The 15,149-nt window shown below is 59.1% G+C and overlaps 1 protein-coding gene across 1 annotated transcript in view; it reads right to left on the bottom strand.

Moving 5' to 3' along the window:
* The window catches only part of SDC3 (syndecan 3), a 40,274-nt gene extending 25,348 nt beyond the window's left edge, over positions 1-14,926 (bottom strand). The window contains exon 1 of the mRNA XM_027907577.1: positions 14,759-14,926. Within this exon, the coding sequence (XP_027763378.1) occupies positions 14,759-14,857 (99 nt within the window). The 5' untranslated portion in view covers positions 14,858-14,926. The remainder of the gene's footprint in view (positions 1-14,758) is intronic.
* Positions 14,927-15,149: the final 223 nt, after the last annotated feature.

Raw genomic sequence — 15,149 nt, 5'->3', positions numbered from 1 at the left:
CCCAGAGGAGCCCCCCTGGGAGCTGGGGATGGCTCCAGTGAGCCAGGGGGCTGTCACCGTGCCAGGGGACGCTCCAGTGGAACCGCAGCAGAGGCAGCGGCAGGAGGAGGAAAAGCCTCTTAACGACCACAGAAAGCAGTTGTGGGAGTTTTTCGTTTTTATCTCGCTCTTTAAACGCCACTTCATTTGCCGGGATCGCCTTAATTGCGGTCATTAAGGTGGCCGAGGGAACACTGAGCCCCCGAGGGATGGGCTGGGGGGGAGGAATCTCTTACAGGGAAGATCTTCCATCCCTACAAATCGCTCCCCTTCCTCCAAATCCTGTCTGGCAGCTCCTCTCCCTCAGCTTCCCCATCCCATGACTGAGGGGTCACTGAGGGTCCTCCCTGTGCTGCAGCTTGGTGGGATTCAAGACCTCCCCCTGCCCCGAGCTCCAAGAGCCAAGAAATTGTCACCGTTAACACGGAATTTCCCCCAAGAAACTGTCACTGTTAAAATGGAATTCCCCCCCAAGAAATTGTCACCGTTAAGGGGGATTTTCCCCAAGAAGCTGTCACCGTTAAGAAGGATTTTGTCACCATTGGGAGGGATTTTTCCTGCATTTTCAAGCAGGGCAGTAACGTGGAGAAGGGGTTCTGGAGCAGCTGGAGGGGTCACATCCTGCCCCCAGGGTGAGGATGGGTAGCAGGATAGGAAGAGGTGGAGGGATCCCTCAGCTTTAACAGATTTTTTTGAGTGTTTTGTGCAAATCCCACCAATACAGCACGTGGGAAATCCACATCCTGAAGCTGCTCCCCATGGACTCTGGGAATTCCCGCAGTTCCCTCCTTCCCGGGGTGCAGGGACCCCACCTGAAGTCATCACCCCCAGCCACGGGAGCCCTCTCAGTCCCATTCTGAGGGGTGCAGGAAGCACCAGGTCCAGGAGATGGCCATGAAACCATGGAATGGTTACTGCTGGAAAAGCCCTCTCGGCCCGTCCGCTCCAACCATTAACCCGGTGTCTGTTGTGTTCACCCCTAACCCACGTCCCCAAGTGCCACATCTACACATTCTTTAAATACTTCAAGGGACGGGGACTCCACCACTGCAGGGCTGGACAACCTTGTTTTCCATGAAGAAATTTTTCCTCATATCCAGTTTCTCCAGTGAGACTCGAGTTCCCTCTCCTCCTGTCCCTGTTCCCTGGGAGCAGAGCCCGACCCCCCCCGGCTCCCCCCTCCTGTCAGGGATTGCAGAGCCAGAAGGTCCCCCCTGAGCCTCCTTTTCTCCAGGCTGAGCCCCCCCAGCTCCCTCAGCAGCTCCTCATAAACACATTAAACCCGAGGGGGGTGGGGTTGCCGTTCAGGCCGTGTTGGGTGGCAGGGAAAGGACTGACCCGTGACAACCATCACCCCTCTGCTCCCGAACGGGTGACACTTCAGCTCCTGGAGCCCCTCCCAATCTGTTCTCCTGCTGAGCCACAGCTAATGAACCTCCTAATAATAATTAATCAGGAATATATTACAGCGTCTCGCAGGCAGCTGCAGATTTACAGCGACTCCCCCTCCCCACAGGCAGGACTCAAAACTGAAAAAAAAACACCCAAGGAGCCCTTTTTCCCTTTCCTTCTGGCATTTAATTAGGATTACTCAATCCTTTTTTTACTGACCACCAGCCCCGACAGCAGGACGGGGAGTTCCCAAGCTTGGGTGTGTCCAACAGGAGGGAGTTCTTGCCCACCTTCCTCGGAGTCGTCACGGCAATTGGAATGGGTGCTGATTGAGAAGCTGCTAAATACAAACGTGCCACGGTTTTTTTTCTCGGGATTCCAGCCCGGAGGAGATCAGCTGGAGTAATCCAGCCCTGGCTTCAAGGGGAAACGATGGAAGGAAACCCAACCTCTGGGATGGGATGGAGAGGGGAGCGACGCCCCGAGTCCACCCGGACAGGAGTCAGGCCATAAAAATACAGCTTGAAAGGTGTTTTCTGTCCTATCCGTGAGGGATATTCCCCCCCCCCGCCATGAGGAATTAAACCCCCCAAACACTGGGAAACCAGGGTGGGATCCACAGGCTGGGAGGAAAGCAGCGAGCCCAGCACCCACAGCAGGATTAGGGCAGAGCTTCCACCTCCCTCCTCCCTGCACTGGGGGGGCAATCCTAAAGCTTCATCCCAACAGTGCCGAGCCAGGAGCATCCCCGGAGGTTGGAGCAGGGCAGGGCCTCGCGGAGGGGCCGGGAGGGGCCGAGCCCGTCACAGGAGCGGCCAGAAATAGCCCCGATTTCCATATGTAGGACGGAGCGGCCACGGCAGCGCGGCCACGACCTACTTTCCATCGGCCCGGCGGGACGTGGGGCTGGGTCGGGCTCAGCTAAGCCCCCTCCCCAGCCCAACCCCCTCTCTCTGCCAGCAGAACCAGGCTGGGAGTCCCCCGCTTTGGACGCATCCCCGCGTTTTCACACCCAAATTCACTCGCGGGGGATGCTCGCGTTTCCAAAGCGCCGATCCCGGCGGGAAGGGAGCGCTGGGATGGGGAGCGTCTGTCGGCTTTAATCGCACAGCTCCAACCGGCTCAGGATCCCTCCGTTCCCACACGCGGCCCGGCTCTTTCTCCCAGCCCTCGCTGCAATTCCAGAGCCCACAGCTCTTCCCAAGAGCTTTTCCCTGCTCCAAAGCCGCTCCTTCCGAGCTGTATTTTTAATTTTTCTAAGCCTTTTTTTGCACCACTGAGCGTAAACCCAAAAGCTTTTCCCGGTTCCTCTGGGATGCTCCTTCCCTTCAGGACCCCACAAACCCATTGGTTTCCGTAGGAACACGGGCTTTTCCCATTCAGGAAAAGAAAAAAACAATATATAATCCACCACTGCTGAGCATCTTCCCACTCGAAGGCATTTGGCAGCGTCCACCTGCAGGGCTGGATTGGGGACGGCACCGGGAATTCCCCCGAGGCGAGAAATGCCGATAGTTATTTCACAACCTGTTGTTTTTTCCCCCGCAGAAAAAAAAAAAAAAAAAAGAAAAAAGAAAATAAATAAAGCCAAGCGAGAGGAGGTTTCTGCTCCTGTCTTTCTACAGCAGCAAAGAGTCAAAGCAGCCCGAGCCTTGTGGTGGAAATGCCCCTTCCTGACGCGTTTGCTGTCACTTGTTCAGGGCTGTTCAGCACCTCCAGAATCGCTGTGGGAGAAAAACTTATTGTTGTAGAGGGAAAATCAAAATATTGTAGAGGGAAAGGCAAACCCAACTCCAGCAGCTCCTGGATGAGGTCTGGAAGCAGATGAGGGACAAACTACCAGCACAAGAGGAGGGGGTTTCGCTGCACCCGAACCTCTTTTTCCATCCAAAGTGGTTGGTTTTAGTGCCAAATGGCTGAAAGGATGTTTAGTTTTAAAGTTTTAGTGCCAAATGGCTGAAAGGATGAGAGGGAGAGGCAAAAGGAAGGAGAGAAATGTTCTGCCCGGCCAGGGAGGGCTGAGAGAGGAGGAAAGAAAGAAGAGAAACCTCTTTCCACCAGGGAGGGGCTTTTCCACCCCATGCTCAGCTTGTTCCCCAGGGAGATGTCTCAGGTGAGGATTAACCTCTCCATGAGCTATCACCTCCCTCCACACACCCTGTTCTCCCCAAACCCTCAGCTCCCTGAACCAAGGGATTCACCTCGTGCTTGCAAAGGTACTTCCAGCTCTGGAGTCAGCTGGAAAAGCTGGAAAACAGGACGCCAGAACCTCTCACAGCCCAGCAGAGGGGGAAGGGAACAGGCCCTAAGTTTTGATTTCACAACCTGGGAAGATCTTGGTGGGGGTTTTCAGGGTGGTGTGATCCCCCCTGGGGAAGGAACGTCCCTGCAAAAATCAACAAAGCCAAGACATTCATTAGCCTGAAACACCAACTGACCCCTCGCTTTCCAGTCAAAACAGGTCAGTTTGTGTCCACACCAGGTTAGTTATTTCCCACACTTCAGCAGGACCATCAAACTCCGGGAAAATGTGCCCTTGCAGGTCCTCCCCCTCCCTCTGGCACAAGGGCAGGGCCTGTTTCTGCTGCCCAGCACCCTCCTGGCTGCTTCCCCCAGACCTGCTCTTCCTCCCCGGATTTCCCCTCCTGGCATTTTCTTTCCTCTTTCTCACCCCAGCGAGGTCAAAGCTGTGCCAGGAGCTCACCCAGAGCGGGGTGAACAAACCCTTGGAGCTCTTGGCCGAGACAAGCCTCGCCTCCCAAAAAACTCAGGACGTGAGAAATGCCACAATAGCGGCCACTGGGACAGGAAAAGCTCCAAGCCATGCCCAGTCCTGGCCCACAACCACGGGGGATCCTGAAACCCTCCTTCTGCCCCCAGAGAAGCAGCTCTGCCCCTCAGCCAGGCTAAAACCTCTGCAAAAGAGGTGGGGAAAAAATGATGGAACCCACTAAACTATTGATTTTTAGGCAGGGAAGTGCAAAGCTTGAGCAAGCAAGAGCGACCCTTGTGCCCCCCCTGGAGAAACAGGGATTTTTTTTTGTCCTCTGGAAGACACTGGGTCAAACAAAGCAGTGTCAGAATTCCCCTCATCCACAGGATTTGGCTGGTTTGGAAGCGCCTCATTCCAGATGGGAGGGGGAAGGATCCATCCACACAGGATAAACCCCTCTCCAGCTGCTCTGGGGAAGTTCAGGTTTGGGGTTTCCCTAATTAACAGCGCCCAGACCCACTCAGGAAGCAGCGACCCCACTCGGGCCCCACTGGCTGCAAACACCCAACAGCAGAAGGAACCCAATTAACCTCTCGCCGCCCTTTCATCTGAAGTCAAGATTCAAGATTCAGAATGTGTCTGCAGAGCCCCTGAGATGGGGTTTTCAGGCTGGTTTGCTCCTCCTGGGATGGGAAGGGGGGGGATCAGCCCTTGTTGCCCCCTCCAAGCCGGGATGGGGGAGCCGAGGGTGGGAAACCCCCGGAAAAGAGCTGGGATAAAAACACAAGCCTCGCTGTTGGGTTTTGCTTTTTTTTTTTTTTCCCCCTCTCCTCTAATTGCTCCTGCTATTTTAACAAGAGACAGACATTTCCTTGGCGATTCTCAAGGGCTATAAATGTTTTATGTCCCTTTTTCCTCCGCTCTCAGACAGCAACTTCTGCTGGGGCTCAACACCAGCAAGGCCCAGAGAGGAGCAGCTGGAGGGCACAGTGGGGACCAGGACATGGGCTGTGGGCAGCGAATCCAGCCCCCTATCCACGTGGAAAGTCATCATCACACCCTTCCTCGCCATTCCTAGAAGGAGATCCCACTGCCCAGCCTCCATGCAATATGTCTTTCTGCTGCAGAAAACTATATTTAGTGCCCAAACCCTTTGGGGGCTTTGCTGAGCTCGCAGATATTTATAGCTGGAGGCGAACTCCGACTCTGCTTGGCTGGGGGAGCAGCTGGAATTGCACCGGGAAAGGCAGGAATCAGGTGGATCAGGCCGAGCCTGCAGCAGGGGAGGGGGTGTTGGGGTGACATCACACCTACCTGGCAGCCAGGACTGGCCCCAAACCCACTGGTGGCCTGCACCACCAGGGGAGGAAATTTATGGGAATCTCACCTGCTGGGGGGTTCTGGGGAGAGATTTGGAGTTTTAAGGCCGAATCCAGGGCAAAGAGGATGAGGTGCAGAGCTGAAGGGCTCAGGAACAGCCTTGCTGCTGGTCTGTAACTCCTACCCCCCCCCCCCCAAAAAAACAGGCATGCAGCACATTTCCCCAAGAGCATTTCCCAGGGGGTGGGAAATTCTTCCCTTGTCTGCTTGGAGCATCCCAAGTGGAGCAGGAGGGATGGAATGGTCCCTTCTCCACAGCCCTCACAGTTCCTCTCCCACTCCTGCCTGACCTTCTCACCTCCTGATTTAATCCATCCCTCAGGGAGAACATTCTGGCTGCAGGAAGGGAAATGAGGGAGGATAGGGATGGGAAGGGGGATTCCTGGCTGGAATTTCCTGGAATGGGGTGGGGGGGGGGGTCTGCACCCCAAGGGATCCCTGTCTGGCATCCCTGGCATCATCAGCAGCAGCAAGTTGGTGACATGGGCTTAGTGATGTCACTTATCCAGGGGCTACAGCACCTGCAGGGATGCTGGAGGGAATCAGCCTGCAGCTTGGGCTGGATCAGAGGGAAAAACCCCCATATTTGGGGTCCTGGGACCCTCTGGATGCTTTGCCAGAGGATCCCAGCCAGACTCTCAGTCTCACACCAGGCTAGTGGGACCAGCAGCCAAAAAGCTCCTCAGGAAAAACAAACAACACAAAAAAAAACTCCAGAAATAAAAAAAACAATTTTTACCAAATCTCATGTTGGGAATGTAAACTGAAGAGCTCACAGGGATGTTCCTCCCAAGTCCCTTCCCAGCATAAATCCCAAGTGCTGGAGGGCTGGAAGGGAGCACTTTGAGGAGACAGCCCCCAAAAGTCACTGTGTGCACCCAAACTGCTGCTCCCCTGGTGGGAGGGAGGCAGGACATGCAGCTCCTGCTTCCTACAGCCCCAGCTCCTGTCAGGCCAACTTCCTCTGTGGTGTCCCTATGGATATAGGGATATTCCTGCCAGGGATGATGTCCCAGGCAATCCCTGCCCACACAGTCCCTCTGTTTTCCTCTACAACAGTAGGAGCCTCCCCTCCCACCCTCCTCCTCCTCCTCCTCTTCCAGCCTTTCACTGGGTGTTCAAAGAGCTCTTGCCGTGGAAAACGAAGGGATTCAGGATGTGATTTGGGATGTGATTCCTGTTCTCATCCTGGAGGGAGCAGGGTGAAGTGATCCCACCAGCACGGAGAACCTCCTCCCACTTCCACACCAGCATTCCTGGGGATCACCAACAGCTTTAAGGACATCTCTGGTGGGACATGTGGGGACAGTGCAGGTTCTGGGCATGGGGAGCAGGCGTTAATTAATCCCAATCAAAGGAGAGAGGGCAAAGAGGGAGAACCAGCTGCATCCCCCCCCCCATTCCAGCACTGAGGGATGTGACTCCAAACATTCCCAAACTCCAGGAGGTCCTTCCCAGTGAGAACCCCCCCCCAAGTTCCAACACCCCCAACAGTGCAGGAGGTGCCCCAGGGACACCCCAGGATCCCCCCCAGCCCCTCCCACAGCCTCATTCCAGCTCCTCAGGGGCTCTCGCCCAAATCCCACCCACCCAGTCACTGACTGATAAAACAGGGACAAAAAGCTCCTTTCAGTGACAGGGAAAACGAACCCAAGGAATTCCGTGGAGCTGGGATCCCAAAGGCTGATGGGTGCTGTGTCCCAGGTGCCTCCTGTGAATCCCGGTGGGATGCAATTCCCACATCCCCAGCATTCACAAGTCCCACGGAGCTCGGAGGGATGATGATGCCCCGTGGGCAATAAACGCAGCTCAGGGCATTATTTCAACCCTATTTCGTCCCTCACTGATGCCCAAAACCCCAATACCCCCGTCAGCACACTCCCTGATTAACACCAGGCTAATTAACAGCAGGTAAATTAACACCAGAGCCCCCTCCCAAGTTTGCAGGCGATGTTTGTAATCATCCTTCGCAGAGGCAACACGCAGGGCACGGGCCGTGCACGCTGGCAGGGCGCTGACCTGCAACCACCGGGGCTAATTAGCACCTAATTAGTGCTCATTAGCGCCGTGGGAGCACGGGGAGTGGGTGCCCCGGGTCGGACATGGCAGGGGCTGGGGTGCAATGGGCTGGTCCGGGCTCAGGAGGAGGGGACCCCCCCTTCGAAGTGGAGTTATGGTATCCTGCATTATTTATCCTAATGAATGATTATTCTATCTATTATATATTATAATAAATAATGATTTATCATCCTAATAAATAATGAATCGCCCAGGAGGAGGTGACAAAGTGGTGACACCAACCAAGGCCTGAAGCACCCCAAAAGGGACACAGCCACTGCCTCACCCAGCGCCTCCAAAAAAGGGAACTCTGCACTTGGAGCAGCCTCTGGGGTGGGCTAAAGCTGCAGGAAAATCACCCCATTTCATCAACAAATACCTGGCAGCTCTGGGATTTTCCACTGGGCCGAAGCCAAGGCTTTGGAGCAGTTTCTGCTCCCCACAAGTGCCACCTCCTGTGACACTCAGCTCCAAACACCCTGGTCCCGGTGGCAGGAGATTCCCACAACCCCCTCCCCGGGCACTGGGCAAACACACGTGGAGCAAATGCCCAGGGGAGAAGGAAAATGAAAGGCTGGATGGTGCCAAAAAGCCTCCAAAACAAGGGGGGGAGTTTCCATTATTCCACTTTCCTCTGATTGTCCCTTAATGGGGCACGTGGAGAGGTTCCCCAGGGACACGGTGGTGGGACAGGCAGCACCTGGAAAAGTTGTGAGCAGCCCAGTGGACCCGAATTTGCCTAAAATAAGCTGGAAATGGTGCACTGACACCTAGTTTGGGGGAGTAAATCTTGTGAGCTCCCAGCCAGCACCACTCGCTGCCTCTGCAGGGGAAAGTGCTCCGGGGAGGGAGACAAACACAGGGGCTCTGTGTTCAGTTCCAGCTTAACTTGCAAAAATAAGGAGTAAATAAGATTTATTTTCTTTTAAACGCCCGGTTTGGACCCAAACTCCCACTCCTTTCCCCCCGAAAACGCTGCCCTGTGTTGTATTTTTGACATTTGCTACACGAGCATCGTTTCCAAACCCACCCAAAGCCGTGCCCGGGACCAGCAACCCCCCCAACCCTTCATCAGTTTTTCAGCCCGGCTCATGAAACAGCTTCACTCCCCTCCTCCTCCTCCTCCAGAAAACAGCATTTTTTGGCAAACAGAAGACTGTTTTGCCAACAAGTTGTGCTCCGTGCTGCCTGAGAGATGACGCTGCCCCCCCTTCCCCCCAGTTCCAGCCTCCCCCTCCCCAGTTCAAATCCCACTTTGGGGCACCTGTCCAGGCTCCCCCACATTGAGGCTTCCACCCCTCCCTCCTCCTTTGCCAAAATAATCCTCGTTTCGCCATCAGACGTGGGGAAAAGCAGCAGCCCTGAGGTTGCTGCTGTTATTTTTATCTTGAAATAAATAGTTTGAGCCGTGGCCAAGCTGTTCTGAGGGAGGGAGGGAGATGCTTTGTGGAGATGTAAACACACACACGGGCCTCTGTCTGGGATGGGGCAGAGGGAACGTCCCAGTCCAGCCTGGAGAGAGCTGGGTGAGGTGGAAAAGGGGATGTGAGGTTGGGGCAGCATCACTCCCAGGTGCTACCCATTGTTGGTCCCCCCCCAAAAATTGATGCTGTCCCCTCTGTGCACCACCACACCTGGGTTAAATCCTGGCTTAGCCAAGACCAGAATTAACTCTTTTTTAACCAAAAACCTTTGGAAGAATCAGCTCTTAAAACCACCTTCATTCCCCCAGCAGCCAGGAGGAGCACCCCTGTGCCACCTGCACGACGCCAGCTTCAATCCCCCTCCTTTCTGACCCCACAGCACACGGTTTGGGGGGGCAGGGGCTCAGTTTGGCAGCCCCAGGAGCCGCTTCTGCCCGGATCCAAGCACATCCCTCCCTTCCTGCCCTGACTTCCACCCTGCTCCGAGCTCTGGGCACGCACAGCCTTTGCCCCGTGTGCCGCTCTCGAGCTCTGCACGAGAAACTCGCACTTAAATGTCAAGTTAATTAAGTGGGAGAGACGGATGCGTGGCCACAAAAAGCTCTCTGTTCCACCCCACCCCCCCGGCCTCCCACCTCTGCTCTCCCCCCCACCCACCCCGGAGCCAGGCACGGAGAATATTCCCCCTCCCTCCATAAAGCACAACGACCCAGGGAACGGGGGAAAAACACAAAGCCAGGCTGGAAAAGCTGGGAAAAACCTCTGCTCCTCCCTCCACACACGCGCTGTGGCACCGTATCCAGGGAGGGACCGGCAGCTCCTGCCGGGGCAGGGGTGGGGAACAGGGAAACAGTGGAAAACAGTGGAAAACAGTGGAAAACAGAGGAAAACAGAGGAAAACAGAGGGAAACAGAGGGAAACAGAGGAAAACAGAGGAAAACAGAGGCACATCCCCCTTCTGCCTGGGAGAGGCTCGATGGCATCACCTGCTTTGGAGGAGAAATCCTTCTCCAGCAGCTCCTCAGGGTCCTCGTGCTGCTGTTAAGCTGAGTGGGGAGGATGGGGGAGGATGAGGAGGGAAGGGGGATGCCGGGGGATGCCGGGGGATGCCGTGGGATGCCGTGGGATGCAGGGATCACATCTCCTGCCGCTCCCAGAAGATGCCAAACCTCATGTTGAAGGGGGTTTCTCCCCCCAAATCACTGTTCCCCCTGGTTTGCAGAGGTGCTGAGCGCTGGGTTTGTGCATCCAGGAGCAGAACAGCAGCAAAAAAACACATCCCAGGCCACGAAGGGAGCAAGGACGGGACAGACCCAGCTCTGAGCACAGGGACAAGGACAGGGGGACAGAATTAACGCCCCACCTGGAACTATTTGAGGGCTTTTGAAGGCTCAGAAGGGGAAGGGAAGGGCTCCCAGCTCCCAGCTGGGCTCGGTGCCTGCCCTGCCAGCAGCTCCCAGGGTTTGGTACCCGGCTCACGTTCCAGGCTGGGCATTCCCCAGGCCTGGCTCCCGTCTCCCAGGGCGGCCACGCGTCTCCCAACACCCTTCCAAGGGGAAAAGGAGCCTCAGGGGCACTCGGGGACTTAACTCCCACTTGTCCCATGTCACACACATAGGCTGAGACAGGAGGGGCCAGAGGACCCTGTGCTGCTTCACAAGCTCTGGGACGCTTTAATTTATTTATTTACATTTTTTTTCCCCTTGGTTTGTCTGTGAAAGAGGGAGGAGTTGTGGGTTGAGCACAGCTGGACCAGGAGAGATGGGATGTCCCCACAAACAGAGCTGGATTAAACCCTGTGTTTCCCCAGCTCACACCAGGGAGTTCAAATCCAACCCCCCCCCAGCAGCCAGGCTGAGTCCTTGCAAAGTCATGACACCTCACAACTGACCCCAGAGCACCCACAAACCCCACAAGGGAAGGATCCTCCCCCTCAGTCCCGATGCCAGGGAGCTGCTGAGCCCAGACCACTGGAAAACACAGTGGGAACAGGAGTGGCCTGTGAACCCCCAACCCCTCGTGTGGGACCTGGAGATGTGGGAGGTTCTGAACCCCCCCAAATCCTCTGCAGCGCAGTGGGGGCTTCACCCCAGTCCTCTGCAGGCCCAGGGAGCATCTCTGCATCCAGTGTTCCTCATTACCCCCCAGGATTGAGCCCAGGGTGGATTTTAAGGCATTATAAGGAGAAAGGGATGTCATTCCACAGTGACCCTCGCTGGGAGGGCCCCACAAACCCACTCCAGGACTAAACCCAGAGCAGCTTCCCAATCTCCTGCAAAGCAGAGCAGGACGAGGCTGGCCCTGGAGCCATCCCAGGCACTGCTCCAGGAACAGGGACACGAGTGGCCAGGACCTGTGCAGGGGTTACAGCTCATCAACGCTCGCAGTAATTAAGGTGACGAGCTGATCCCTCAGCTGGGGCTGGGCCAGCACTGGGGCCACTGCAAAGCACCCTGACCCTACACCCAGGGCTGGGGGACCCCGGGCAGGGGGTGCCACACGGGGCTGGGTGAACCCCCTCCCCTCTCTGGCACCACCCACAGCCTCCCTCGCTGAGTGAAACTCATCAGCACAGGAATTACCCTGAGCAGAGCCCACTGTCCTGCCCCCTGCACTGCCCCAACACCTTCCAGCATCCAAGGTCCTGCATGCAGGAGGAAGGGGAGGAGGAGGAGGCAGCAATTCCCCCAGCCTGTGTAGGGTCTGCAGGGTGGGGAGCAGCCAGTTCTCCCCAGAGAACAGCCCACTCTTGGATCCTCAGGTGTCTGACAAGGGGTTGATCTCACCCCCACCACGGGCACAGCTCCTGCCTGGGTGTCCCTTGTCCTCTCCCAAGGTGTTCTGTATCCAGCCTCAAGGGGACGAGGCAGGGAATGGTGGTTTGGCAGGATGGGCAGGGGAAGCTCGAGGGGTTCACAGCCCAAAACCAAACCTGTCCTGGGAAAACCCACTGCCAGCACGGGAGTCCCACCAGGAGAGGCAGCCCCTGCCCTGCAGCCTCCCCCAGAGGCACACAAAGGGTTAACAGCGACCAATCCCAGCGGGATCCATCCCAGCTTCCCCAAGCCCGGGGCCGGGAGGGATCACAGACACAGCGGGAGATCAAAGGGAAGCGCCGAGTCCCGGGAGACTCGTTACAGTTTGAAACGCTCCGGCAACGCCAGGTCCCCGAGCCCAGGCTGCAGTCCTGTCCCTCTGTCCCTCTGTGCTCCCCCGGGATGGGGACAGGGAGATGCTCATCCCAGGGAGCTCCCAGGCTCGGTGCCAGCGGAGCTGGAGTCGCTCATCCGGTCTCTGCAGAGCAAACACTGAACAAACTCTGCTCCCTGGCAGGGCCTGGGATCTGGCAGTGGGGCTGTGGCACCAACCGCAGCAGGGTGGGCAGATCCATCCCCCATCCCATTATCCAGGCAGTGGCTGGGATGTGCCAGAGCTGTGCCAAGTCCTTGCTCCCCACCCTCAGGGAGGAGCCGGGTCCTCATCCGACAGTAACGATTTGAAAGCTTCAGGAAGAGCAGGGCAGAGGAGAGGCCTCACTCGCATCCAGGTGGGAGAAAGCAGCCTCCTCCATCCCTCAGGCTCCCAATCCCATCCTGGCACTGAACCAGCCCGTGACCTCTGCTGCCTGAATTCCCTCAGCAAACACCGACAACCGCCTGGGCCACGTCCAGCAACTGCAACTGCCCGGAGTGGGATGGGGAAAAGCTCACCTGGGGAGGAAGGAGCACTCCCACAGCTCACCCCACACCCACGCCAGCACAGCCACACTCACCTCTCCCCACCGTGGGCACCCAGCCGTGGGGGGGAGCTGCTGGCGGAGCGTGGGATTCCCAGGAGCAACAGCAAAGGCAATACTGGGCTGAACAAAGCGGCCTTGGATCCGGTGGATTTGCCAGAGGTACCAGCTGAGCGTATCCTGTCCCCTCCACGGCAGCGTCCTCGGGAACACCGAAGCTGTATCTCTATTCCAGAGGGGAACTGCTGCTGCTGGGAACACCCCTCACCCAGAAATAAAGGGTGAAGAAATAACCCTCAAACCAGACCCTCAGGAGGAGGGGGATGAGCTCTGGGGCCCTGGGACTTTTTCCCCTCTCTTTAAAAGGAGGAGGAGGAGGCAGCCTTCCTCCCCACCATGCTCTCCTAGGCTGTGGAGGGTGTGTGGAAAAAGCATCTTCTGGCTGCAGGAGGGTCCTTCCTGTAGAGCATCACCCCAAAACCAGCGCCCTGGTCCCCCAGAAATGCTCCAACACTCGGCTCAGGGCAGGGCTGGGTGCAGGCAGGGCTGGGTGCAGGCAGGGCTGGGTGCAGGCAGGGCTGGGTGTCTCCCAGCTGGAGCATGTCAGTGGGGAGAAGCAGTTTTGGAAGTGCCACGAGGAAGCACAGAGCCTCTTCCTTCAGCCACATGGAACCCTCTCCTGCTCTCCGGGAAAACCAAGCGCTGCCTGCGCAGGCAGGGCTGGATCTGCCCCCACCACCCCGCCAGGGGATGGGGATGGGGATGGAGAGGGGAGGGGGAGGCAGGGGGGGGCAAAACCCTTGCAATTCATCCTGCCCCCGAGCAGCAGGAGAGGTTTTCCTCCCTCTCCCCTCTCTCAGGGCAGGGCGTGTTTTTAAGGCGTGTTTCCCAACGACCTTCAAACGGCAGCTGCTCGCAGCCCCCTCCCCACGGCCCCCCACGCTGCCCGCAGCCCCCTCCCCACGGCCCCCCGCCCTGCCCGGCCCCGCCAGGGGGGTCGCACGGGAGGGGGCACCCCCCGAGTGCTGCCATGGGGGTTGGGGGGGCTGTGCGGGCAGGGAGGGGCTGGCAGGGGCAGGGTGGGGGGCAGCGGAGCCCCTCGGGAGCTGGGTGTCCCCCCCAGCAGGGTGTGGGTCCTGGAGCCCCCCAAAGCCGGGGGCCGGTCTGCAGGACCCCCCTGCACGGCGGGTGCGGGTCCCAGGGCGGGTGCGGCGCCCCCTTTCCCACCCGCATGTGCCGCTGCCAGACCCCGCACGGGGCCGGTCACCCCCACGCCCCCAGCCCGGTGCCCCCCGCCCGCTGCCGATGCACGCTCGGTACCGATGCCGGTGCCAGGTCCCCGGTGCCCCTGCCCGGTGAGAGACCGTGCACGATGCCGGTCCCACCCCACACCCCCCTTTTCCTGCCGGTACCGATCCACAAGCGACGCCGGTGCCGGTCCCCGCTGAGCCCCCGCCCGGGGCCGGGGCCGCTCCCCGCCCGGTTTCGCTCCCGATGCCGATTCCCGCTGACCCCCGTGCGGTGCCGGTCGCGCCCTCTCCCTCGCTGGGAGCCGATCCCACCTCACCCCCTCCCCGTGCCGATGCCAATCGTCCCTCGCCCTCCGCCCGTTGCTGCTGCCGATTCCCTCGGCCGGCACCGCTGCCCCCTCGACCCGCTCTCGGTGCCGGTGCCAATCCCACCTCATCCCTCTCCCGGAGCCGGTGCCGATCCCCTCCGACCCTCTCCCGCTGCCGGTGCCGATCCCGCTCCCACCTCACGCCCCTCCCGCTGCGATCCCCGCCGCCCCCTTCCCGGCGCCGGTGCCCCCTCGCCCCCCGCCCGGTGCCCCCCGCCCGATCGGTGTCGGTGTCGATCCCACCTCACCCTCACCACCCCCCCGGCCTCCCCGTGTCGATGCCGCTCCCCTCTCTGATCCCTCCCGGTGCCGATCCCCCCTCTCTGACCCCCTCCCGGTGCCGATCCCCGCTCCCGGTGCCCCCCGGCCCCGCTCCCCGCCGGTCCCCCCGCACTCACCAGCGCGGTGCGGGCGCTGAGCAGCAGCAGCAGCAGCAGGAGCGGCACCGGGAGGCTCCGCAGCCCCCGGGGCGCCGGCGGCGGCACCTCCCCGGGCATCTTCCTGCCGCAAGGACGGTGGCGGCGGCGGCGGGAGGCGGCGGGAGGCGGCGGCGGGGGCGGGGAAGGGCCTTTGTTGCCGCCGCCCGCGGGAGGCGGGCGGTGGGTGCGGGCGGTGGGTGCGGGTCCGTCTCCGCCGCCGCCGCCGCGCCGCCCCCCGGCCCGGGGAGGGGAGGGGAGGACGGGGGGGCCACCCCCGTGTCACCTCCCGCCCGGTGTCACCGCCCCGGTGCGGCCGTGGCGCGGGGAGAGCATCCGGGGGGGGGGGGGGGGGGGGGGGGGGGGGGGGGGG

The sequence above is a fragment of the Empidonax traillii genome, unplaced genomic scaffold (assembly GCF_003031625.1).
Source record: "Empidonax traillii isolate 1590-97213 ecotype Southwest subspecies unplaced genomic scaffold, ASM303162v1 scaffold1493:size124086, whole genome shotgun sequence".
NCBI lineage: Eukaryota > Metazoa > Chordata > Aves > Passeriformes > Tyrannidae > Empidonax > Empidonax traillii.
This window is presented reverse-complemented; position numbering and strand designations above follow the sequence as displayed.